This window comes from Rhamphochromis longiceps, linkage group LG1 (assembly GCF_057381845.1).
Source record: "Rhamphochromis longiceps isolate RC_006_pf linkage group LG1, R_longiceps_female_GT1.1, whole genome shotgun sequence".
Taxonomy (NCBI): domain Eukaryota; kingdom Metazoa; phylum Chordata; class Actinopteri; order Cichliformes; family Cichlidae; genus Rhamphochromis; species Rhamphochromis longiceps.
Genome location: NC_140557.1, coordinates 12,930,837 through 12,958,070, shown reverse-complemented (window position 1 = coordinate 12,958,070; position 27,234 = coordinate 12,930,837). Strand labels below are relative to the sequence as shown.

At 40.8% G+C, this 27,234-nt stretch overlaps 2 protein-coding genes across 3 annotated transcripts in view; one reads left to right on the top strand and one right to left on the bottom strand.

Moving 5' to 3' along the window:
- The first annotated feature begins 73 nt into the window (after positions 1 to 73).
- Positions 74 to 5,608, top strand: LOC146678397 (isocitrate dehydrogenase [NADP], mitochondrial-like). Its single transcript, XM_085386162.1, has 11 exons — positions 74 to 1,970; positions 2,731 to 2,822; positions 2,956 to 3,121; positions 3,264 to 3,424; positions 3,520 to 3,663; positions 3,793 to 3,929; positions 4,243 to 4,394; positions 4,530 to 4,642; positions 4,745 to 4,842; positions 4,939 to 5,031; positions 5,141 to 5,608. The coding sequence occupies exons 1-11, from the start codon at positions 1,850 to 1,852 to the stop codon at positions 5,223 to 5,225; spliced, it is 1,362 nt and encodes a 453-aa protein (XP_085242288.1). The 5' UTR covers positions 74 to 1,849; the 3' UTR covers positions 5,226 to 5,608.
- A 1,947-nt stretch (positions 5,609 to 7,555) lies between these two features.
- The window catches only part of znf710b (zinc finger protein 710b), a 28,374-nt gene continuing 8,695 nt past the window's right edge, over positions 7,556 to 27,234 (bottom strand). The window contains exons 1-5 of one of the 2 annotated variants that reach the window (XM_085385897.1): positions 17,027 to 18,164; positions 13,310 to 14,881; positions 10,636 to 10,827; positions 10,135 to 10,306; positions 7,556 to 8,826 (exon numbers count right to left, since the gene is read on the bottom strand). In XM_085385897.1, coding sequence (XP_085242023.1) covers positions 8,645 to 8,826; positions 10,135 to 10,306; positions 10,636 to 10,827; positions 13,310 to 14,881; positions 17,027 to 17,071 — 2,163 coding nt within the window. In that variant the 5' untranslated portion in view covers positions 17,072 to 18,164 and the 3' untranslated portion in view covers positions 7,556 to 8,644. Of the gene's footprint in view, positions 8,827 to 10,134; positions 10,307 to 10,635; positions 10,828 to 13,309; positions 14,882 to 17,026; positions 18,165 to 27,234 lie in introns of those variants that run through there. The other variant, XM_085385983.1, reaches the window with a different exon arrangement.

Genomic DNA, 27,234 nt, shown 5'->3' with positions numbered 1-27,234 from the left:
CTTCACTGGAAAGTCACCAAGTATCAACCAGATATCATTTTTTGCACAAATAGTTTCTTTGACATTTCAATTCGATTTGAAGACAAATTATTATTATTTTTTTAAAATACGGCTGTGTAGGTTCTCAGTCATCCAGGTCATGATAGTCTCAAGCACTTGAGTCGAAGGTAACTGGATGTCTTTTTTGGGTTCTTGTTTCTCACCTCTCATCTTAGAGGCTTCTTCAGTTCTGACCAGAGCATTTTCAGATGAGAGGTGAAACATCTTCATTAACCTGAAAGAGGGTTACTTTCAGCCAATTATGAGAGTAATCATGCCAGAAAGTTTTTAGACATTGTCAAATTAAAGTTTGGCACCGAGTGTTGTGATATTTTTTCAAATCCAATGATACGCGATGTTATTTAATTTTAAAAATTTAGAGATTAAGGAAACTATAGATTGTACTTAAAGCTATTCTAACAGTCTTTAATACTTTAGGTCTCCATGTTTTCAAGAAGCTCCATTGGAAACTCTAATCCTAATGTCCTGCCACATTAAAAATGTATTTTGCTTATTGCAGCTTGACTTGAACATTTGACTTTCACTGTGCATAATGCTATATAGAAATGTGGCAAATTAAAGGAAAACCCAACACAAGGTGTCTCTGTAGGGTGTTTGGCTATAATGTCAAATCCCCTGTGTGCTCTTTGGCACACAGGGGATTCCTGTGGAAGTTACTGCGAAAATAAGTCAGAAGACATAACATATGATTTACATAATTTTTCAAACTTATCAAATCAGTCAGTGAGCCCTCATACTCTTTTTATTGGGCAGCCGATGTTGGGGGGCAGTAACATCAGGAAAGAAGTGTTTAAGCATGTAATAAAGGTGATCACTGAGGACAATTATTTGCAGTGAATCCAAGTAGTTTGATTGTAGTTTGAAGTGGATTCAAACTCAGTAAAAAGTTGCCAGAGGCATTACAGAGACACTTGATCTCCCTGGGGTTTTTTTTTTTAAAAGTTTGTTAGTGATTACTTTAAAATTTAGGAGCATTTGTGGTATCAACAGTAGTCTAAGGAGCTTGGAAAAGAACAGTGTCTGGACTTCTTTAAGTTGTTTGAAGACGTTTCACCTCTCATCAGAGAAGCTTCTTCAGTTCTAAGGTCACATGCTGGAGAGTCCCAGAGTTAAGCCCTGTGGGAGTATCCCCCCAAGAGGGACAATGGACCCCCTAATGATCCTCTACCTAATCACAGACGCTTTTCTTTCCAAGCTCCTTAGACTACGATGACCTGGATGACTGAGAACCTTCACAGAGACATCAACAGTAGTTTGATAGTGAATAAATCTAAAACACAGAGAAACCACTTCATAGTATCTAGCAGATGAATTTTTAACCTGGAACAAATTTATATTATTTATCTTTTTATATTTACTATGTTTTGTTTTTTTTCTTCTATTTTTTCTAAGTTCTTTGTCATTATTATTCTTTAAAGAAGTTCTGCATTCAAAGAAATTAGAAGACAGATGTTTACACTGTACATTAGCTGTTTATGCGGATTACGTTGGGGCTTTTAATGTGGAAAACCCCCACATTACATACACATGGAGCGTGTATACTGCATTCTACTACTGTGTTTCAAATGAGGAAATAGGAAGAAGAGTTGAAGTGAACTTGAACCTGTGCCGGCTCCACTGGCCAATCGGGGCGAAGCGGTCTTTCTCCAAGCTGACGTGGGTGGAAGTTATTAGCGCTGACGTCCAGCGTCATCAGTTTAGCGGGTTCTACAGGCCTTACGTCCATTCATTAGGAAGAAGCTATAGTCCCAGTGGACCAGTTGCTGACCCTAAGTAACCACTAGTATACATGGCGGGATACCTTAAAGCTCTGACTACGGTGTCGAGGAGTGCCGCCGCTGCGCTGTCGCAAAACCCCGCAGTGGTCTCACCGGCCGCCGTCTGCCATCACAGACTGCAACAGAGAAACTGTAAGTTTACCGTCGACAACACAATGACTCAGAATGAACTGCTCATAACATTAATGTGGTTACATTAGATGCACAGTGTGGCAGAGTCATAAGTTATAGCGAGTGACTGGAAATGATAGAAACAGGTGAGTCGTTGTTGCTGTTTGGCAAGTATCCATGGGTGAGTCATACATTGTAAGATTACACAAAAAGTGATTCAGAGGTGTTTCATTTTTACAAAATGACAAATAAATAAGGTAATAACATAAAGAAAAGCCAGTGTGGTCATGCTGAATAAAATCTAAAGAGTTTGTATTCTAACGTGAAAAGAATAAAAAGGAGAAATAATGTATGTAAGTAAGTTTGGTGCCAGCCTGCTTTGCTACTTTAGTCCACATGTTGTCAGGTACAAAAAGGGCTTGACAGGTAATAAATGATATCGGAGCACTCTTATAATCCGAAGGTCACTGCCTCAGTGAAACCCAGCTGCCAGGAATGTAAAAATGATATGCAGGTGTCTCAGATGATAAAAGTAAGCCTAGTCGGCTCAGAGATATTCAGAGCTCAATGGCTGGCTCCCCGAAAGTGACACGAATTGGAAGACTTGGAGTCAATTAAGAAGTATAATACAAAGCTGTGAATAAACTCCTAACATCGAAAACAATTTTACCTTTTATTTACACAAGTGTGCAAACTTAACCTTTCGTTTCCCCTGTCATTTTCAGACTCTTACGGCTTTAATACAACAGTAATGTAACTTTTTTTTTTTTTTTTTTTTTAGATGCAACAAAACGTATCAAAGTGGACCAGCCAGTCGTGGAAATGGATGGTGATGAGATGACTCGCATCATATGGGAGTTCATTAAAGAGAAGGTAAATCAAACACTAGGTGACACTTGACGTGTCAAGGAATCAAAATGTTTCCTCGTAACTCTGCATGTATGCATTTTTGTGGTTTCTGTGCCAAATTATCCTCAGGCAATTTACACATTGACATCTTGCACAGCTCATCCTGCCCAATGTGGATGTTGAGCTGAAGTATTTCGACCTGGGTCTGCCCTACAGAGACCAGACGAATGACCAGGTCACCATAGATTCTGCTCTGGCGACTATGAAATACAACGTGGCTGTCAAATGTGCCACCATCACCCCTGATGAGGCCAGAGTTGAGGGTAAGTTAGACTCAGACTTGTTTTAACTTTGTACAGATTCATTAGAATTAGAGGCATTTGAGTGCATTTTAATTCTATTATATTTACACAAATTAATACCTTCTTGTGCTTATTATATGTGTTTATTATATTTTCTCCTCAGAGTTTAAACTAAAGAAGATGTGGAAGAGTCCCAACGGGACCATCAGGAACATCTTAGGCGGCACAGTTTTCCGTGAGCCAATCCTTTGCAAAAACATTCCCCGTCTTGTTCCTGGATGGACACAACCCATAACAATTGGCAGGCATGCTTTTGGAGATCAGGTAAACAAAAAACAACAAGACAAATGTGCATCTTCTCTTTCTGTCCAGACTTAAAGCAGTGCAGACTCACATACCAGTGTCTGACTGTCTTACAGTACAGGGCCACAGACTTTGTCATTAACCAGCCTGGCAAGTTTAAGATTGTTTTTACCCCAGCTGATGGAAGCACAAAGCAGGAGTGGGAGGTGTATGACTTCCCAGCAGGAGGTTGTGGGATGGGGATGTACAACACGGATGAGGTAATAGTAACTTTCTTTATAGGTTTGGTTACATGAGAAAGATAAGATACTTTGGGGTACTCTCCTTGTTTTTAATTTAATGTTCTATGATGCTATTGATCAAGCAAGTGCTATGTTTTCTTTGCTCAGTCCATCAGTGGATTTGCTCACAGCTGCTTCCAGTATGCCATCCAGAAGAAGTGGCCCCTATACATGAGCACCAAGAACACGATCCTCAAGGCCTACGATGGCCGCTTTAAAGACATCTTCCAGGACATCTTTGAGAAGTAAGATGTACATTAAAAAGAGAGCAGAGCAGAGGTATCTGAGAAAGCTACACCTGCTTTGGAGGTTCTTAATTTCATTGAAACCCCCATGTTTCAGCTTGTGCCATTCATCAGATTCATCATGGCCATAAGCTGAAATGTGCAGTACATGTCGCTGGGGTAACCAGCTGGGGTAAGACACACAGCAGTAGAGTATTAGACCTGGTGCTGTTTCTGATGCTAGAGGAAAACATTATTCACTGAGCCATCAAAATGTTTTATTATTGGTTGTTTAACATCTACAAAGCCACTGAATTTCTTTGTTTTCCTTTAGAAACTACAAGCCGCAGTTTGACAAGCTGAAGATCTGGTATGAGCACCGTCTCATTGATGACATGGTGGCCCAGGTCCTGAAGTCCTCTGGAGGATTTGTTTGGGCTTGCAAGAATTATGATGGAGATGTGCAGTCAGACATTCTGGCTCAGGGTAAGTAGACTACGGTTAGATAATGAGTATGTTTGCAGAGCTCCCAATGTTGCATTATTTGGACGTGATGTTCATGTTTTCGTGATTTCATGCTGATGTGATTTCCTTCTAATTCCATGTTTCTGTTTGTACCAGGCTTTGGTTCTCTGGGTCTCATGACATCAGTGCTTGTGTGTCCCGACGGTAAAACCATCGAGGCTGAGGCCGCACATGGCACTGTCACCAGGCACTACCGTGAACACCAGATAGTAAGGGCCACTGAATCAATCTGAAAAGACTCAGAGCTTTGACTATATGTTAGGTTATGGGTTACAGGGAGTTAAATGACCAATGCTAACATTGCTCTACAGGGAAAACCAACCAGTACCAACCCCATCGCAAGCATATTTGCTTGGACCAGAGGGCTGGAGCACAGAGGCAAACTGGATGAGAATCCTGATTTGATAAAGTACATATCTTATTAGTGTCATCTACTCATTTGACATATATTATATATTTATACAGTTTTATATCATTTTAACTGCTATTGCACTACAAATTCCAGGTTCTGCCAAACTTTGGAAAAAGTCTGCGTGGATACGGTGGAAAATGGTATAATGACCAAGGATCTTGCAGGTTGCATCCATGGCTTGGCCAAGTGAGATCACATTTTCATTTATAATTCATATTGTAGAATTTTTTTCTAATATTTAGACATAAATACACACTTTATGTCAACTAATCACTCTCTACCCTCTCCATTGTAGCTGCAAGCTAAATGAACACTATGTCAACACGACAGACTTCCTTGATGCCATAAAGACCAACCTCGATAAAGCTCTCGGCAACTGAATAACATTTAGAAGACAATATGAAGATTTTTGTTAATGTAGCAAAAAAAAACCAGGCAAAAACTGTTTCTAGATTTGTATAAAATAACATTTTACCCTCTTGTTTGTATGAATCTTTGTATCCAGTTTTGAAGCTGCTCCGCAATACATGCCTTTATTTAAAATTTGTATATTTGTTTTGTTTGCCTTTTCCTATTGCCACATTTGTACAAATTAGTAAATTTTATAATTAATTATTAATGGTAATATTCATTTATTATGGACAGTTTAAAGATGTTTCAGGCTTTCTCATTAAATTAGAGCATACCTTCAGGGAATAGCAAAATTTGGATATCATTATGTTAACGTCACATTGTACTTAATCAGCATGACTATAAAAAGAAATTGTCATTTAATTACACTTCGTGTGTGCGGAGTTGCCTTTTTCATGTTCATTTGTCAGGCCGGTGCTTTTATCCTGGGACAGGAAAAAAAACACTTCTCAGCACAGACTGTACAGAATCATTTGAGGAAAAGCCACCACATGCATTTCTATTGCACATTTTAATTTCATGCACTTGCTCATGAGCTCCTGTCCAGCAGTGCATTCATGCGGTGCTGTATGCTCATTTTGTAGCCATCATATGCACCCCGCAGTGCATAATGCCGAGTAGTGTTGTACCAGCAGGGGGCCAAGCCTGATGGGAGTTTTGGCAAAGCTTTTAGCTGTGCTGGCAGCCACGGTGTATGACCAGCAGATGTCGACATGGTCACAGTCATCCAGTCGGTTGCTGTAACGTCTATGCATTATGTTGCTGCTTATTATGAATATTTCTTTAAGGAAAAGAAAACTGGGTTAACTGGTTCACTGTTCCAATCTTAAACTGATCCTTGGCTAAAGTGCACCTGCAGACTGCGTTTAGCGTTTGTTCCTGTTTGTAATACAGAATAATTGAGGTTTGCTGCAGTGGAAAATTCCATGTCCAATTTCATGTCAGGTAGACCGCCAATCACATTACCTGAATTAACCTCCCAGCCATGGTTGTCCTCCTTTGTGTTCACCATTGCTCTTTTCATCCTGTATAAGAATCTATATGTATCCCTAAGGAAGGAAATGATTTATCCCAGGCCTGGTTGTTCATCTAAAACTGCTAAATTTAAAGAAACATGAGCATTCAGACATATTCAAAAATATTTTTGGTATTTAAAGTGTTGTCAGACATTAACAGATCTAAACACTATTCAGAAAATATGGTAGATTCTTGCTCTTTCTACCCCAATTGTTACAAGGCAGAAAGAAAGAAAATGAACACAATTCTTGATTATTGACATTTAGATTAATCTCACTTCTCTTTAAAACTTCCCATTGAAAGTCTTAAAAAAACCAAAAAACCAAAACTTAACTTCATCGTCAGCAATAAAAGAGCTATATCTCTGAGCAAAATTGATCAATCTTGCTCTTATGGAAGTTTAAAGCACCCATGAAGCAGCTGACCAGTCCATAAGCTCTACTGGGAGTTAAAGACCTCAGGTTTAACCCAAAATGTGCTCTCTGGTCCCAAGCCAAAAGCATCCATGCAGCAGACCAAGAAAATTAAAATGCTCCATCAATATTCAAATGTGCTTGTTCTTCAGCAACAAATCACAGTAATATTGACCCAAAATGTATCGCGTACCAACTTTCGTGGCAATCCAACTAAATGTTGGAGATATAATGATAAAACAATGTCAAATTTGAGGTCGTACACAAAGTGGGTGTATCTCTAAAAGATCATAAGGATTATCCCCCAGATAGTGATGGATTAAAACACCAGTCTTCATCACTTAAACTAGAGAACCTTTATTAAATAATTCATGGTCAATTTCCATGAGGTCTCAGTTTAATATTTCTCATCTCAAAAAAAGAACTAGTAGACCATTCCTCTGGCTTAGTGTGCATATCAAGGCTGACCTGCATGGCAGGACAGGGGGAGTTATCCATCTTCCCCTAAACAGAATTTCTGAGTGGCAGGACCAGTGTCAGTCCACTTTTAATTCAATCATTTCAAAATCTAAGCAAGCACGACTTCCAAATAATTTATTTTCATCTTTTAAATTCACAGGTTCGGTTTGTGTCATCTCTTGTTTTTCATGCTACTTTCCCCATGATTGGGAAAATATTTCTGAATAAATTGAATTAAAAGTAAAGTGGACCCAGCCCTGGATTTAAGAGTGCTGAAACTACAAACAACAAATAAAAACCCAAACTGCTGATTCTCTGCTCAAACTGCTCATTCTGCAACTCGTATTTGAACTGACAACCATGAAATATCCATTTTAGGTAAACAGCAGTTTAGAAAAAACAAAACAAGATTGAAAAAGCATAACTATGTTTAATAATATTGCCTTTATAAGGGGTCGGAAGATTTTATCTTCCATCCCCAGCTCTTCTTCCTTGAGGCAAATGAATTCACTCTTACTGAAGACCGCCTTCACAGAAAAAATGACAGGTTTTGATGAAAAAGTGCTTTTTGTTCTGTTCACTCGGTAATTCAAAACCTAGAGCAGTATATTCACTACACGGGATAGATTATTAATGCAAAGCTAAACCATGTGAAACAAAAAAAGATGGGTAAACACACTGCATGTTGCAGAATCATTTGTACAGTGAGAGGGCTTTACATGCCGGCAGTTTTGTTTTCTGGTTGTAGACGACATGAGACAGTAGCAACTTTGGTAGTCGGTGCCCTACTAAGATTTTTTTTTAAAAGAAAACAAAAAAGGCTACAATGTCATGTGCAAAAAGTACAAATGCACTTAAAGATAGACCTGTCTGAACTTTCAAATGAGGAATAGGCAGGAACGGGCAACTACAATTAGGAGTTGTTAACTAAGAGCATTCAAACCTATGAATATGTTGTGACTATGTATCAAAACTTCGATATACAGTGAGTAAATAGCTGACACTGTGGAAGCTTAGTTGCAAAATGTCTATCTGGCACTTTCAGTCAAAAATATGAGGGTATACATTGGTTGTGAATGACAAAAATGGCAAACAAATTTCTATCACATTAAATGTAACCAATGGCTCTGCAACTGCAACTTTTTTCTTTTTTTTCCTCTTCAAATAACTGATACATACACACAACATACAGATTTCACTGTCCACCAGTGAGAGTCTGAGCCGGTAAGCGTAGTTATCCCAAAAGAAGAGCTTCACACCGTGTCAACTGTTTCAGTGTCTCGGTTATAAGCAACAGAGTTGAAACGTCTCCTTTGAAGCACTCCTCCTCCTCCCTGGCCTCCCATCATAGTCCGCCAAGTCTGGCGCTTCTGGAAGGAGGCCAAAACTAAATGAAAACCCCTTTTCCCAGAGTCTCCCAAAGTCTCAACAACAATTCTGTAATTTCCTTCTGCCTTCAGAAACAAAAAAAGGAAAAAAGTTTTCTGGTCCATCGCCACTCAAGGTGTAGTGTAGCTGCTTGTATCCTTTCCAAAATTGTAATACTCCTCCATGTCCTCCATGTTTGCTGTAGTGAGTTTAGTGAGGTTTTGGGAGCCACCATTGTCCATACTGTCCGGTGCTGTAAAGGTGAAGTTCTGTCCTTCATATTCCCCCTGGCTGTCCATTTCTGGAAGAACTTCTGGAAAATACAAAAAGGCATTGACTGACATTGGCCTGGCAACATGGCATGACGCTCATCCAGCCAACTCCCATCTATTAGAAAAGTGAGGTTTTTAGCACTTCTGAGCTAATCCTGGACAATGTAATGATCTCAACCTTGCAAACGTATTGCATCAGTGAATTAATCTTATGTCTTAGACTCAAAACAAGCAGAAATTAGTCAAATAATACATGTCTACAGCAAAAAGAAGAAAAACAAAATGGGCATAGTGTGAGTTTGAGCACGGGATTGGTATGGTGACACCAGTAATGCAGGAATGTTCCCGGCTGTTATGGTGAACAGAGAGTTGGGCCAAAAGTTAACTATTTAGGCTGAACCGATCGGTCCATGTTCTAACCCTCTCCTATGGTCATGATCTGGCTGATGACCAAATAAAGTTGCAAATACATGCGGCTAAAACGAGCTTCCCTAACCTTAGAGGCAGACTGTGGAGGAAGTATTAAATAAGCCACTGGAGGTTGCTTGGTCTCACCCAACTGGGAAGAGATCCCAGGGTAGACCCAGAACTCAGTGGAGAAATGATATACCTCATTTGGCTCGGGAACGACTCAGGACCCGCCAAGAGGAACTGGAAAGTGTTGCTAGGGAGGACATTTAAAATGCCTGCTTAACCTGCTGCCACCATGAGCTGACTTTGTATAAATGGAAGATTAATAGGTGGTTGGGCAGATGGATAGAAAAAGCTCACTTTCAGCTCCATATTTCTACTTCTTCTTTGCATTCATAGTTTAAAATAATCCTCATTTATCTTATACTGGGCTTTGGTGTCCCCCGCATTTGAAACAAGCCGTTTCAGATCTTCTTGCTTTTAGGCAACTTTCCTCTGACTTGTGGCCTGATGCAAACAGAACGTCTGAACAGGAGGTGCCACAGCTGTGTGCCTGAGATGACCATTTTAGGGATATCTGCTCTCACTGACACAGATTCAAGAGTAGGAAAAAAGACTGTTTGGAACAGCACTGGGAGCTGTGCGAAGCCTGAGCTTTGGCTCATATGGGATTACTTGTACATGCACTGATGTCATTAACTGAACCTTCTGCAAACATCTACTTTTGAAACAGTATAAAACACCTGGCTAATGTGCTTATCTGTAAATTATTATCCAATATTAGCGCAAAAATAACTGTAAAAAAGGTGCAACATTTTTGTTGTTCTATGACATATGAAAGTTTGGCCATTTTTAATATAAGGATCCATCCCTTTCACAGTAAATGCATATGATAGAAAGTAAGGTTGATATTAATGTTAAAAAAAAGTGAGCCTAACCTTGTCCTTCTGGTGAGACATCCATGCCGTGTTTGACCTTCATGTGCCTGCTGAGGTTTCCTTTCAGGTTGAACTTACTGGTGCAGTAAGGACACTTGAAGGGCTTACTGCCAGCATGGAGATGCATGTGACCCAGAAGGTTATACATTCGGTTGAAAGACTTGCCACAAACCTGGAAAAAAGTATACAAAAAAAAATAATTTAGGTGCACTGATATAAACAGAGAAAAAACTTATACCAGATGTGATAAAAGCATCCTGCCTGGCGATAGTGGCCTCTCGTGTCTGGGATTTTCTTCTCATTTAATTTTAGAAAACGTACTGATATCAGGTTATAAGACGCTTATGAGATGCTTTCTAGGAGCACTTTCTTCTCCCTCATAATCCTATTACGTTAAATTAAATCGATAGAAACTAAAAATGCATCATCACAACTAATTTCACGCCAGTTAATTAAACAGCCCTGTACACTCTGCTATCAGTCTGGAGTTAAAATACGCACCTTGCATTTGAATGGCTTCACAGGCAGGTGGACGATCATGTGGGTCTTGAGGGTCTGTTTCTGGATGAAGCTCTTGAAGCAAACGTGACACTGGAAGGGCCTGACGCTGTTGTGGATGAGCATATGCCTCTTCAGGTTGGCAGACAGGGTGAACTCTCGGGAACACACGTCACACTTGTGGCCTTTCATCCCCTGCAGAGTGCAAAGAGAAGACAAAGGTCCATCAGTCAAATACAGCAATAGCTGTTCTGTTTGCTTCCAAGAGTGTGAGACGTTGGCAGATATACTGATTAATTTGAACGTGTGGGGTCTAAAAGCTCACTGCTTTTCCAAGTCATAACACACCCAAACCTGAGCACGCAGACACATATTTTCAGATTCAGTGTGAGTTTCACATTCCAGGCTATCTTTAAATCTGCATTGTGACTAAATTTCCTTACATTTTTTACCAAAGGAAAGAAAAATTACTGAGCAGTCAGCATATTTTTTTTAACACTTTTAATATCAGGTTAATGTGGCTGAGAGAGAACCTATTATGCTCCTATGCTATTCCAGCTTAATAATGTTATTCTTGGACTATAATAAAATAGCTTTGTATGTGTCGTAATACAAAACTATTTAAATTTATCTCACGCTGGACTTTGGTGCTGACAGCCAGCGTCTGAAACAAGCCGCTTCTTCCGATTTGCTGGCCCTTGTAAACAGAAGGGTCACAGAGCAGGTGGGCGGGGCTTTGGTGCTCACAGACAGAGCTGTGTGCTTAAGATGACCTAAGTAAAGATATCGGCTCTCACTGATACAGATCCAAGAGTATCTGTCTGAAACAACAACTAAATTATACAACTTTACCTACAAAAACAACAGCAAGAGTATAACATGCATGTAAAACAGGGTGGCCAAAGAGTCACCATCCTGCATACAATGTCAGGGCAATATTTTAATCCTGCCTGCAAGTTATTGCTCATTCCTCCAACCGTATCAAAATCTATGGCAGCCATTTTAGGTGTACCAAAGGAGATCACTAGAATACAGGAAAAAGGCCCTTTGAATCATCTTTATTCAGCTGCTGTAACGTTCTCAAACACATGCAGTGGGTCACAGGAGCAGACAACTGTCATCTAAGGCCTTGAGGCCTGTCTCAATGAATGTGCTGCTGCCTCCTGCACTCCACTCTGCAGTCAGTGTCAGTAGACAAAAACCTGCGACTGAATGAGCGGATTCAAGGCTATTGCGAGGAACAAATATGTATTACGGGACACTAGTGGGTCGAGAGACAGTGTTTGTATAAGCAGACAAATCTGGCAGACTGTCCGTCCGCCCACTGTCTGCACGGCAAATGGGTTGAGCTGACGTTGTCCACCAGGGGGAGCAGTGAACAGACAACCAGCTCAAACAAGCCACAAAAGAGAATATTCTCTCTCCACTGAGAACATTCACTGCTCTCATCACTTTCAATTTGATGATGAACGTGGCTTTGGGTTTTTGTTGCCCCAGTAGAAAGCACATTTGAGCCCGTCCCTAGCAACACAGCATTTTCATTTGTCACCGTGTGGGATTTCTATCTGTCAGCTATCTTCTATTCCTTCACCCACTAGGCATGACTAAAAGTTGGGGCGGGAAAAAAAAGTCTCATTCAAAAGGAACTGATTTTAGAATAACCAAGAATGATCACAAATACAAGCACAAGGTAATCCGACGCACCTTCATCTCTCTCTTCCCCACCTGTGTGAAAGTGTGGGAAACAGCAAGGGTTGAAAAAGCGTGACAAGGAGATTGAAGGTCTTTCTAAAAATGCAACATTTGCCAGATAATTCTACTATGCTTCTAATTTCCTTTGATTTTTCACCATTTTGATTAAGTGCTGTGTTTCTAACTGCTGATGAAGCCTTTGCAAAGATTTACCAGCATTTACACAGGGAAAATGGCATCAACGAAAACATATTTCACATGAGAATTGATACTATTTGCTTAACAACTCAGACTTGGTTTTGTTGCCATTAAAAAAAAAATTATTCAAGGCTAGAAACTCAAATTTCTTCTTGTTTCTATGACCCACCTGGAGTTTATTCTATTCACTGGGCAATTAACCACTCAAAGTGACTCAATATAAAAAAGAAAAATACATTTCCTCATCGTGACTTGTTGGCACTACATTATTAAAGATTTCAAATGAATGGAAAAAAAAGCCACACAGAAAAGTCTAGCATTACCATGTTGATGGAATAGTTTCTTTTTTCCCATCCATCCATCTTTTTTCTTGCACTTATCCAATTCGTGGTTGCAGGTGGGGGCTCGAGCCTCTACCAGCTGTTATTTTTTATAAGCATACTAAATCCAGGGGCTAAATTCCTTATATTAGACTGATACGTTGATTCTATTTTGACCTTAAAATCATGTGTTTTTGTAACAAGATGAATCTGACAAAGACAACAAAGGATGCCAGATAGGTGGATGCTCGTATCTGTTAACTACACCCAAGGCTTAAGGTGAATTATATATGAACTGCAGATGCAAATTATCTTTTTTATGTTAGTTTGTTTTGACTCTCTATTAAAAAAAAGAGAATCAAAGCATTCAATATTTTTGTACAAGCCAAAGGAAAAACAACCTCTCTGCCGAATACTGATCTACAGGTAAAATTTACAGCATGTGTGCAACTTGAGCAGTCAGATACCTTATGGGTGAGCGAGTGCTGACGTAGGTGGTGGAGTTGCACAAACTCCAGGCCGCACTGGGAGCAGGTGTAAGGCCTCGGGCTCTGGTGCTTCAGGAGGTGGTTCTGGAGCTGGCTACGGTAGGCGAAAGACTTATTACACTCGGTGCACTGGAAGGTGTGGGGACCCTGGTGGCTGGTCTGGTGGCGTTTGAGGTGAGCATAGGTGGGGAACTCCATGCCACATTGCGAGCACACATGGCAGCGGCCTCGTTCGTGCTTCACCTCGTGCGCTCGCAGTTCGCTGGGATAGGCGAAGCCACGGCGGCAGAAGCGGCAGCTGTAGGGCTTTACGTCGGTGTGTTGCAGCATGTGTCGCTTCAGGTGACTGGTCTGGGTGAAGCCCTTCTTGCAGACTGTGCACTTGTGAGGCCGCGTACCTTGGTGGGTTAGCAGATGGGTTTGGAGGTGACTGGGCTGCTTGAAAAGCTTTCCGCAATGTGGACAGGCATGCGGTTTGATGCCGTTGTGGCCCAGGATGTGTGTGACCAGGTTATATTTAGAGGTGTAGGATTTATCACACATGCGACACTTCCAGCGTTTCAAACCGTCTCCCACGTCTACGCAGTAGGATTCATCAATCTGGATGTTGATATCTAGCCGGTCTACTCTACGGCCACCGTGTCTACGTGGAGGCTGGGGGTGTGGAGGCTGGGGATGCTGCCCTGCCGCACTCCCGTCTGTCCACATCATACTCTGGCTGCTGTCTTCATACTCGCCCCCCATTCCCATCTCTGTAGAATCGTAGCTTCCCACTTCACTGGTCTGGAAGTAGCTGCTGATAGCTTCCTCCTGCTGTGTGGGTTTCATCATTGTGTTCCCCTGGTGTTCTACCTCTTCTTCATCCTCTCTACCACCTCGACCGTGGCCCCCCATCGGGCGCTGGGCCTGCAGTCCTCTGTGGCCCTGCTCCGGTCCCCTGTGGGCCACCTGGGGGGGAGGAGGGTGGACATGTGTGTTGGCTTGCTGCTGGTTTGTAGCTTCCCGCTCACATTCTGCACAGTTCTTGTTGGTGCCTCTCAGGGTGGCCGGATCTACTTGAACCAGACCACCTCTGGGAGCCATATTGTTCAGCATGTGGACACAGGAGGACATTCCAGAGTTCATCCCTTCCCCTTTCACGTGGGAAGAGGACATGTCACCTGCTTGAAGGCCATGACGATCGGGGACCACCATTTTCCCATCTGGATGCTGAGGCGGCCCCTGCTGCCACCGCCGCTGGCTGCAGCTTGGTTGCATCTGACCGTCTTCTCCCAAGTTTTCTCCAAGATAATCTCCGTTGGCGCCGATAAGTTGGTCTGCGTACTCGTAGTCAACTCCGTCTACTGGGGGTGCAGGGGACTCTTTTGGTTCACCAGTGTAGAAGCCGTTTGGTGCAATGGTAGCTCCGAATACTTCATTCTGGGAGATGAGACCTAGCACGGCGGCCTGGGCCAAGGACAGCACAACTACTGGATCTGTCTGTGTGCCTATGTCCACCAGCCTGGCCATTACCTTGGGCTCACATCTACCCAGGCGCCGGCTCGCCTCCTCCTGGAACAGGAAAGAGACAAACTGTTTGTAAAGAGATCAGCATTTTAATGTTTTTTATTGCCAAGTGTTGTAGAGGGGTAGGGCTGTGCGATATGACCAAAATCTCATATCCCGATATAAGACCTCTATCGTCCGATAACGATATAAATCACAAGAATTTAACATTTCCTGTAAATTCTGTGAATCTCGGGCAGCTCGACTTGCGGGAAGTGTTTCCAGCTGGGCGTCGTGGACCTGGAGTCGAGTGTTTTAACCGATGCATGAAACGATACATTTTTAGACATAAGTTGTAAAGGCCGCCCTTTTCTTTGTGAGTATTTATTACACGGCGTGCTGCGGGGAAAAGCCTGCTCTAACGTTTGAGTCTAAGGTTTAATTTTTAGCACCTGGCGGCTCTTTCTTAATTCTCATCCGTAAAAATCTGCATCTTTCACGTGATTCAGTTTATTTTGAAAAGTCTCAACAGGATCTTGAGCTTTATTGTGAAAGGTTTATGTGGAACATAAACAAGTGGACACGCAATGCTGTTATCATCGTTGTTGCTAAACACAACGCATAAAAACAGGCGCTTGTCCGTCCGTAGTGTGGTTATATTAAATATAAGAGAAAGAGAGAACTTTAAGAAATGAATACAGCCACTACAGTGACCATCAGAACCATGAACAAATATTGCTGTAAAGAGTTTATTTTGCGACACCACGAAACAAACGATAGCGTAAAATGAGACGATAGACGTTTTTATATCGTCATCCGATATATATCGTTATATAGAACAGCCCTATAGAGGGGAACAAAAATCAAGCTCAGTGTAAATTTTTATAAAGGCAGGAAGTTATGTTTTCAATGTGAACTACTGTGCACCATCCTCCACTCCATTAAAAATGAGCTACTGAAGAAAAAAAGGTGGTGAGACTCATCTGATCAGATTATTTGAGCTAGTTGCTGACAGAGAGGAGAAAAAGTAAGAACAATTTAGATTTTCAGGAGCTGTTTATTACATCACTAGAAAGGATGCGCAAAAGCAGACATTTCCTCCCACTGAGGCAAATCTATCCCCAAATCACTCTTCCTAGTACAAGTAGTCAACCTGAATGAACAGTGTCCAAAAACAAACCTTCAGATCTGGAGAGACAGGAACTATGAAAGACAGCATCCTAATCCAACGTGCTAACCGTGTGTGTGTGTGTGTGTGTGTGTGTGTGTGTGTGTGTGTGTGTGTGTGTGTGTGTGTGTGTGTGTGTGTGTGTGTGTGTGTGTGGTGGATTAGATGGCCTACTGATCTCCACACAAACACACATTCAAGTGCAAGAAAGAAAAAAGAAAAGAAAAGAATGAAAACTGAGCAAGATTAAGAAATGAAAAAAGAATAGAAAAGCACAAGATAAGACAAAAACACTGGAGAGCAGAGTGAGAACAGAAGCAGAGACAGAGATGGAGGGAGGGAGAGAAGCAGGAAAAAGAGTGAGCGAGTGAGAGCTTAGAGCATGCAAGAGTCTAGTGAAAGGGAGGAGGGAGAGGAAAAAAAGAAAAAAAAGGAGAAAATGTAAGGTAAAGGGAGAGTGAAGGAGAGATAAGGAGAAGGAGGGGGTGGGCAGGAGGGAAGGAGGAAGGCTGAGAGAGAGACACACACACACATAAGAGAGGGAGGGGGAGGAGGAGAGGGCTGAGTGAAAGAGTGAGAGGGTGAGTGTGAGGCAGCAGGCAAAAGAGAGCAAGAGGAAGAAAGAAAAAGAAAGACATGTAGAGACAGAGGGAAAGGGAGGGAGGGAGAGGCAGTGAGCAACCAGGAGACAGAAGGAGAAAGGAAAATGCCAAAATGAAAGCCAGACACTCAATGAAAGATAAAAACAAAAAGTGAAGAAGACAAAAAGATGACACCGAAGAAGAGTTTGGGAGAAAGATTTTTTTTAAAAGCTCAAACAGAGATTGCGATAAGTTAATGCAAGTGGCAGCTCTTCATTTAGAATAAAAAAGACTCCACAGAAAGGAACTTTACAAACAAAAGAAAACCAGATACAATCAAAGCATCTCTGATGGCAGTTTTCTATCTGTATCATTTCAGCTTTGCCGGGATCAAACCCACGTTGCCCACCACCTCAGCAAACTACCACTTAACATGCTACAAGCGAGAGCCAGTGAACTCACCACGCTCCTCCTGCTGTGAGGTTTCAGGTGCTTCAAGGATCTCATTCTTCAGTGCGAGTGTTGAGTGAGAATAGACTATGTTTGCCTCCTATTTATACGTGAGGGATGTGAGGAGGCGGAGCTAACGCTACCCTCCGCCTCCTTCTCTTTAGTCTTCAGCACAGTTTCGGTAGCGAGTCTGGTCGCACCAGCGCAAACACAGAGCAGACACTAAACAAACCAAATATTCTTGCAGCCAAATGAGCACGTGTGGCCAGTAGGTTTAAAAACACACGCATACACAGGCGCAGCACTGATGCACAAGGTTCCTTGACAGTCCAGTAATCAATAGGTTAAGTCACATCAAAGTCAAAAGACGCACACACCAACAACAAAAACAAGATCAGCATCATATCCGTCTGAAATTATGGCTCCACCAAAGCAACTCGCCCTCCTTTCTTCTTTCTTTGTGTGTCATTCTTCATCTTTGTTTCTGCACATCCCTGTCTGTCTCTTTTCCTGTATCTGCAGCTGAGTTCTTCTCTGTGTTTCATCCATGCATACCTGCGCCTTCCCCTCTGTATCTTTTCACTCTCTCATTGATCAAGTGAGGTTTACGAGTATGGGAAAGTGTTGGAAGATTGTTTCGTGCACAGTCTCGGATGCGAGCGTGTTACATGAGAGAGGAGAAAGAAGAGAGACGGTGAGAGAAAGAAAGAGATGGAAGGTGACTGACAAGGAGATGAGCAAATGGATGGGGGGGCAGGAGGAGAGACTGAAAGGAAAGAATACTCAAGGAAAAGAGAGGGGAGGGGGGAGACAGAAAGAGAGAGAGAAAAAGAAAGGAGACGGGGGGATGGGAGCAGAATGCGGTAAAAGAAAAAGAAGCAATGAAAAGTAAAAGAATAGCACGGAGATATTATTCTGCTTGAAATTATGCATCAAACAGTCCCATGGATCACACGCACATGCATACACACACACACACACACACACACACACACAAAATGAGCTGCTGATTGACGCCTGAGGAAACGTCAAAGTTCAAGTGTGAAGAACTTTCATCTCTTTTCACGTCATCTGACGACCACGGCACCTTCAGTGAAATGGGATGCGTGGAGAGATCAGATAGATGTTGAGCGGCGAGACGGTGGCCTCACGGTCCACAATGGTCATGCATATCCTGCCAATGATGAAAGCGAGACAACGCGAAAGCTGCAAATTATGGAGCGAAATGAGAAAAAGGGCGACAGACATATAAAAACCTACATTCAGCATAGTGTCTTGTATGCACTTTGCAGGAAATACTTTGTACTGGTGTATTAGTCCACAAAGACTGAGGACTCAAAAAACTATTAGTGTTATTATCAACCAATCTGTTATTTTACTGATTCACGTAAATAGTGGGCCTAAGGTACCAACCTCGCTGTTTTTGTCAATAAAACTCTGATCACAGACACAAACGGGTCTGTCAATCACTTAATCATTTTTCCAAGAATTTATTTAAATTTTAAAATATGCAAAAATCTCATGAGTGAGTCAGTGGATGCTGCCAAAAATAAATCAACAGATGACTGTAATTGTAGACACTGGAAGACATTATTAATGAGTGTTTGAGCCAAAGTAGTGTTTGCTCTAAAACATACTGTGGGTACACAACATTCATTTCCATAAAAAGTGACAATCTTTCCTTCAATCAGATCAATCGCACATCACCCCCCTGTCGCAGAACACGTCTACAGAGACTGAGTTCACTCCAAGTACAGCTACTGTGTTTTTTATGAAAACCTAAAGTGTTACCCCTTTTCATGCCTGTAGTTTAGCTTTGATAGAAATTCTGATGCCTGACCAATACTAGATTTTTTGGTTCAGATAATTATTGAACTATCCACAAACGCTATTTACAGCACAGATCCATCCTGCCCTGCATCAACAGTTCAGGCCAGGTGACGTGAAGGTGTGGGGGATATTTTTTGATACACTTTGGGCCCTTTATTACCAACGATTATCATTTAAACAGTATTAAAGAGTACTGTTACCATGCCCATCCCTTTGTGACCACCACACATCTTCTGATGGCTGTTTCCAGCAGGATAACATGACGTGTCACAAAGCTCAAATCATCTCAAAATATCTCAATCTTGTTTCTTGAATATGAGAATAAGTTCACTGTACTTAAACGGTCTCCACAGTTACCAGATCTCAATCCAACAGAGCACCTTTGGTATGTGGTGGAATGGGAGATTGCTGTCACGTATGTGCAGCAGACAAATCTGCAGCAATTAACGCCATGATGTCAGTTTGGACCAAAACCTCTGAGGAATGTTTACAGCACCATGTTGAATTATAGCAGTTCTGACGGTAAAACCTGGTACTATCAAGCTGTACCTAATGAAGTGTCTGGCTAGTGTATATACTGTATAATAGGCCAATATCAGCTGATAATATCAGGGGACCAAAATATCAGTCAGGCTCTAATGAAGACACAAATATGCAAAGTTGAGAAAAAAACCCAAAACATATTAGGTTTGATTAATTTATTAACTGATTAGGCAATCAAGACAATATTAATCAGAAACAAGACTACAACAATGTTCCTGATAAAAATCAGCATATTTTGGTTCTCTGCAAAATGTCACCTTGGACTCTAAAGGAACTGGGAACAAATCTTCCCACAATTTTCTGTAAATGAACAAATTTAACACTTCTGTGATTACTCAAGAACATAAAAGGTCCACAAGAAATAGTTACAGACGATCCATCATTTCCCATATTTTTGTTTCCCTTATCCCTTGTTTAAGTAAACTGCAAAAGGTATATTGTGTGGATATGCTTCAAGTATGTCTTTTTTATATGCTGCCATAATAAGCTGATTTCATATTATTCATTCCCTGCCTTAAGTTCAATTTATGTTTTAGAATAATCTTCAATGAGCAGGTATTATGGTGCCTCTACTTTGAGCCTCACTGATTTTCATGCTTTTATTTACCAAATAAAACTTTCCAAAAATAGTTAACTTTCCCTTTGGTCACGCTACAGCACACTTCCTGTCAGTCACGCAACGCAAGTCAAGCAGAGAGGATCATGGCATATAGTCTAGTCTTTATGTAACATTTTGCATACTTTTTCCACAGTAAGAATTAATGCAAGATTGTGTTGCTCATTTAAACTTAAACAAAACCATCAGTTACTTTAAAATTACTTGACTTTGGCTTTACATATGCAAAGAAAAGTATTAGCGATACATATTTGTCTATGAAGAACAAACTAAATGGATGATTTCTGAATGCAGTTTTACAAAATGCAGAGGGGTGTGACTTCTGCTTCAGCTAGAACTCCTACTCTCTTGGGCCCTGTTCACAGTTCAAGCATTTAAAAGCAAGATGGTCAGAGGCAGGGAGACATGCTTAAGGAGAAATTGTGACCTGAAATAATAAGAAACCAAACCGTGAAGCCAAATAAACTTACAAATGAAAAAGGATGCAGTACATATACAACACAAAGGTATGTAGATTTGGAAATGCCAAAACACTTGGGAAAGAGTTGCAGAGTCTGCATCTTCCAACCTCTTGTGCAAGCTGTATTCTCAAGAACGAATGAACACTTTTTTTCCTGTTCAGCAACAGTCGCAGTTTCCTAAAGATAAAATCAAACGGCAGCAGGAAGTGAAATCTGACCAAACGTGGCTTCTCCCATGTATCCTGCCAGGTGTCTGTCTCAAATGCATCCAGACTTGATGTGGATCTGGCTATATTCACATAAAAGACACAAGGTGGGACAGAGCCAAACATGGACTGGACAGATCTCCCTGCCTTTGACCTACAGAGCCTGTCAGAGAGCCACTGAAGAGCCATGGCTATATTTGCTAGCAGTGATCTCAACTCCACATTGCTGCTGCAAATCTGTGGATCCACAAGTTTGCATTTTAAGAATTTTAATGCATCTTACCTGCGATGATATGATACTTTGGCAAATGTACTTATAACAGTGCTGTCAAATCAGTTAATACTGGTAGCTACACTAGCTACAGCTGTGTTCTTACTAAAGCAATGTGTATTTAAACCAATACCTTTCCTACCGTAAAAACGAATAGTGATTTTCATTAATTTTTTGACAATCTCATTAATTAAAAAAAACAACAAAACAAAAACAGAGAGAGAGAACCAAAGATCCAGTAAGAAGGAAACTGATATAATAATAATAATGTGTATGTGTTAGCCCCCATAGGGAAATAGTTCCTCTGCATTTAACCCATTCACCCAGTGAAGCAGTTGTTGACCGATTTGAGCCATGAGCTGTAAAGTCATAGCAGATTTTAAAACTTAAATTAACATGCTCATCATCTGACTCCAACAACCTTAATAACTATAGGGCCATTTCCAGCCTTTCATCCATTTCCTGAGTTTTGGAAAGCATAGAGGCATCACATCTTCAGACCCACCCAAGCCATTTCAATTCCATTCTAGACATATTTGGAGCAGCTTGTTAAAATCACCACTGATCTCCTCACACTAGAAACCTGCTTTCTTAATACCCTCCTCCTCTTTGACCTCAGTGCCACTTTTTACATTCCGCATTCCAATATTGGCCAACAACTGGTCAATATTGGAATCAAGGAGACTTTCTGACATAAATGATTTTTTCAAGGCAAGACTTACAAAAACAAATAAGGCTTTTCATCAGCCTCTGTCACACATGGTATCCCTCAGGTATCTTTCTGTGCAAATAATGAATTTATCTTCTTTATCTTGAAAATATTTTCCCCCCCATCTCACAAAACAGTTTAATTTTTATGCTGACGACAAACAGCTTTGTATTTCTGCAAAACCCAACACCTCTCTTCCCCCTTCTATCCTCGCCATGACCTACAGGCCATCACCACTGGGAAAATAATCAATCAGCTCAAACTAGACATCAGTAAACGTGAAATGATCCTAAATCAAAAGTCTATTTTTTGTTGTTTCTATAGGTGGTTCTTAAGTCCACACTTTCGCAAAAAGTGTCAAAAGTCTTGGAATCATCTTGAAATACTCTTCCTCTCAGGTTCAGCCTTTTCCCTCTCCAATAATGTCTCAGGTTCAGCCTTCTTCCACCTATGTAACATTTCGAAACTACACTTGTTTCTTTCTCAACTCAGCACACAAGTTCTGGTTCACGCCCTGGTCACCTTTCATTTGGATTATTCCCTCTATGCCATTCTCTCTGGGCTCCCCAAAGAATTGCTTAATTGGTTCCAAATGGTACATAACTCTGCAGCAAGAATCATCAACTGCACCAAGTCCACCGATCACATTACACATAATCTCACCCAGCTTCATTGGCTCCCCATTCGCCAATGCATCCAATACAGATTCTTCTCCTCACTTTCAAAGTGCTTAATGATTTGACAACCCCAGTGTCTCTCAGACCTTCTTCATCCTCACACTCCTTCATATACTCAGCTCAGCTACTCTACCGACTGTTCCATGTATCAGACTTAACACCACGGGTGCCAGAAGCTGAGGTTCGCCTCGTCTTTGGAACACAGCATCGCTTCACCTCTATCAGCTGGACTCTGACAGTTTCAATCACAGAACACTTACCTGTTCAGATCAGCATATCAACTATAATCATGTTTGCTTGTTTTTTTATATGTTTTACATTCAGGATTTTAAATTTCTCCTAATATTACTTTTGTTGTTAATTTCATGCTGTAAGATGACCTTGAGTGTATTGAAAAGTGCCAAAATAAAATTATTGTTACCACTACTACGTGTACTGTCTGAGAGGTTATGTAAACAGGATTATTGTTTGAACATTTGTCTTTAATGTGCTTTCTAACAGGTTTTATTCTGATGATTTAGCCAGGTCAGAATAATACTCCTCCTCTAAACTTTGACAAACACTACATGTCGTTCATGTACAAAAAAAAGAACTGGTGCAGACTAAAATAGCTTCTACGTACTCAAATATATCCTCCTCCTATATAAACAAAAACAGATCAGTTGTCCCATAAAACCACAGCAAACCATCAATGGCTGCAGCTCCCAGCTGTGCTGAAGGAGCACATCATCTCATGAGGCCACCCTAAACCTGATAGGTGAGGAAAGCACCTGGTTAATGTACTTTATGTTCCATTGAGGACGATGACTGGCAGTTGGGGTTGTTTTGGAGTCTAGCAAGTAAGCCACTTGTTGAATGCTACCGAAGAGAAGCAACCACTACAGTGTTTGGGGTAAAAATGGTAGATTCGGGCCAGGTCATTACAGGAACTACGCGAAGAGGAGTACGGTAAATGGCACCACAGATGGACGAGTGAAATAAGAAGATAATGTGCAAAATGTGTGTGACTGGGAAGGAGAGTATTGTGTTCAAGGTGTAGGTTTTATTCTAGAAATATAATTGTTCCCCTGCCTAATGGGTTCGTTTTTCTGTGATAGAAAAAAAAATGGTTTTTTTATAAAGTTTGTATCATAAATGTCATGGAAGTGTGGTAAACAACAAAAGAGAAAGAACATGGAGGAAAAAGAGAGAGGGAGAGAGGGAAATGGCAGAGGACAAAATGGGGGCGTAATAGAGGAAGCAGAGGGAGAGAGAAAGAACAGATGATTGCATGGAATGAAAGAGGGATTGAAGGGGGAGGGAGGGGAGGAGATAAAGAGAACAGGGATGGGAGGGGGAGTGAGTGAGTGAGTGAAATGGTGGAGTGAGAGAGGGGAGAGAGAGAAAATGAGAGGCACCAGTGGGGGAGGGGAGGATGTAGAGGGAGAGGAAGAGAGGCAAGAGAAAGAGAGGGAGAGACAGAAGAGCGAGACAGAGAAAAGATGGGGGGGGGGAGCGAGAGAGAGATGGGGCAGGGAGCAACGTGAGAGCGAGAAAGAGTGAGAGAGGGAGGGGCAGTGTGCAACGTGAGAGAGGAAGAGAGAAAGAAAGAGAGGCAAAAAGGAGAGGGAGGGGTAAAGTATGATGGAAACCCAGAGCGAGAGAAGAAAAGAGAGAGCGAGAGAGAGAGACAAGGAGGGAGGGAGAATGAAAGAGAGAGAGAGGAGGAAAGAGGAACAGAAATAGGGGGAGGGGAAGAGAGCTGGAAAGAGAAAAACAGAAAAGAGGTAGAAAAAAAAAACAGGGAGCGAGTGAGGGAGAACGAGCACAAAACCCATCTCACTCTGTTTTGTGGTTTCACAAACATGGCTGCAGCAAAAGAAGAAAAAGAATGGCATGTTGGTGTTCACAAGGCCACACAAACACACACAGTAGCACAATAGTCCGACAGCAGTTATCACCTGTGTTAATCACTGTGGGGTAAAAACAGCTGCATCCAGGTATGCCATGATGTGTTCACAGCCCTTACTAAAAAAGTCTTTACGCAGTACTGCGGAGCGGTATACGAAATGTACTCAAAGCCATGATATACATTTCTCAGATACTGTTATATCAGTGAGTGGATTAAATGGAGCACTGTGAAGGGTACTGAAAGGAACCTGTATGAATTGCACATAATTCTAATCATATGATACAAAACAAAATACAACACAACAACAATTACATCTCAAGTGACTGGCTAGACATGTAGCATGAGGGTGTGCTAACAGCTGCTTTCAATAACATTAAAGAACAGATGAAGAAAAGAGCAGAGATCAACCAAAATAACTTATGACCAAGACAAGATGTTTTTTATGGTTAAAAAAAAAAAAAAGACACGTGACCTCATTTACCTGTGATCAAAGCTCACCCATATCGACGGGTAACCAGGTGAGGAACAGACAACATAGGCTAATAACTACAATTTTCCTGATAACAGAATAATCTGTGTCCAAAAATTGAGTTTGTTACAAAGCTACACTTCACAGCTCTCCTGTAGACACACTAACAAGCGTTTAGTCAACACACGAGGAAACAGAAAGTGGCTTTATGGATGGATGGGAGTGTCATATCCAACCCTAAGCCCCGTGACAGACTGGCGACCTGTCTGTGGTGTAGCCTACCTTGTACCCCATGACAGCATGTAGCGTCATAAGGACTGGATCTATAGCCAAATTTTTGTCACCATGAGTGGACTGCTTATTGCTTTGATTGTATGCATAGGTGTAGTGATGCCCAAATGCACTGAAACGACTGTCACAGTTATGAGAATGCAAAGTTTGGGGAGGAGAGTATTTAAATAAATAATACATGATTTTCAAATATTTGTGGCAGGCAATTTACTGCTAAATGCACCATATTTAATAAGAAGCATGCCTTATTTTGTGCCTGATGTAGCTGTGAAAGTTGCTGCCAGGAGTGTTAATTTATTTGGAATGGGGGTGGGGGTATCAGAACGAGAGCATAATTGACATGGATGGATTGCTCAATGCTGTGAGACGTGCTACAGCTGGCTCTGTTCTATAGCTTCCCCCCACCTAAAATGTAAAGCCACACATTTTACTGGTTTTCAGTAATGCAGTTTTGGGTTTTTTGGATGAAGGAAAAGCAGAGCTGAACTAAACTTAAGACGGGGGCCATGACAGAAGATTCATACAAGCAGCCAACTTACGTTTATTCAACAGGTGGAAAACTCAAAATCATTTTCATATTTGAAGGAAAATGGTACACAAGTGAATCTAAAACTGATGTTCAGTCCAACAGATGGCAGAATTCAAAAGTCACATGCTATTTTTACCAACAATTAAGGGAGAGGGAAAGATTCAAAGTTAAGGAGGGAGGGGGCAACTAACCCACAGAAAGAATGGATAAGAGACAAGGAAGGTAGTAGCGATGTGTGACAATATTTAGTAGATAATGGTCAGACACACAAGCTGTGCAGAGTGAGGTCTTCCTTAGCCGTTCCCATATTCTGTCTAGCAATTATAGCTATATAATGCATGCAAACCACTGAGGTTCATGGTCTTAGAAACTGCCAACTCAAACAAGCGTGTTTTTTTTAAGGTTTCATTTCTTTTTTATGACATTAAAATGTTACATTTTCTGTATTGTCCTAAAAGAAAAATAATAGTGTAAACCTACCAAAAAAAAAAAAAGTTCACTTTTGCCAAAATAACATTAATAATAGTGTGATATACCATGAAACTGCCTGACTTAAGAAATAATGCAAAGAAAATAATTTTTTTTTTTTAAATGCTGCAAATGTTTGTTTTGTTGAATAAAAAAAATTAAAAATAAAATCACCAAAAGTGTAGATCACATTAAAACCAAGGCTGTGCATCACGTCTAACCTGAGAGAATTATGAACCTCTACCTTTTGCATTACATTCTTCAGCACAAGTGTTTATCCAGGAATAATAATTGCTATGTGCTAACATTATAAACTGAAGTGATATTAAGGCAGTAAGGTACACGGAGTATGAATATCTGTTTGACCATCTTTTTGTTGTTTGTGTGTTTTTGTCTGCACAGGGAAGTGTAGAAAAATAAAGTAGAACTTTTAGAACAAGAGGAATCTGAATTATCTGTTTGGATTTAATAATAGTCTGACATAACCATTAAAAAAAATTAAATAAATAAATAAATCGTAGCACGTAAACACTATAAAATCAACATGGCAGACACGATTAGACAGCGACCGAGGCAGCTGGTCTGGTGTGGAAAATCACGTAAATAATTAAAAAAAAAAAAAAAAAAAAACTTCAAGGAGAAGTACTGAGTTATTTAAAATTTTAGTTATATAAAAGTGTCACTGGTATCAGTATTAGTTCAAAAATAAAAAGGTTCCAAAATCTTGATTTTTCACAATAGTAACATGGGTCTCATTCTCAACATCAAATAGGAACACTTAAAAAGGGACACTTGCCAAAACATTTAAAAGCACCAGATAAACATTATTCATTTGATATGCAAACAGAACACAGACCAGAATCTTTTCCCAAACGTAACCACTTAGCTTTGGTGTTTAAACCTAACCAACCAGTGAGAGCCAATGTAAAGAAACAAAGAGCAAAATGAAAAAACTCCTAAGCTCCAGCACCATCACTTGAACTTGAACTGTTGCTTTCCAATATCACCATGGGCATCAAACTAGAGGACACATTGTGTGCATCTTTTAGACGCCCATGGCATCTCACAGAACTGCAGTTCTTGGCACCCTGCAAAGACAACACACTATGTTGCTGGTCCTTGCTCACTGATCTTATACAAGTAAATCCGTTGCAATGTACTTCATACAGAAGCCACACTTTTTTTTTTTTTGGTTTGTTTTAATGAAAGGAGTTTTTTTTTTATTATTATTATTATTATTATTATTATTATTATTATTA

Coding starts and splice junctions, on each gene's coding strand:
- LOC146678397 (XM_085386162.1), top strand. CDS start 1,850: ATGGCGGGATACCTTAAAGCTCTGACTACGGTGTCGAGGAGTGCCGCC. Junction 3,122..3,263: donor TGATGAGGCCAGAGTTGAGG/GTAAGTTAGACT, acceptor TTTTCTCCTCAG/AGTTTAAACTAAAGAAGATG. Junction 5,032..5,140: donor TGCATCCATGGCTTGGCCAA/GTGAGATCACAT, acceptor TCTCCATTGTAG/CTGCAAGCTAAATGAACACT.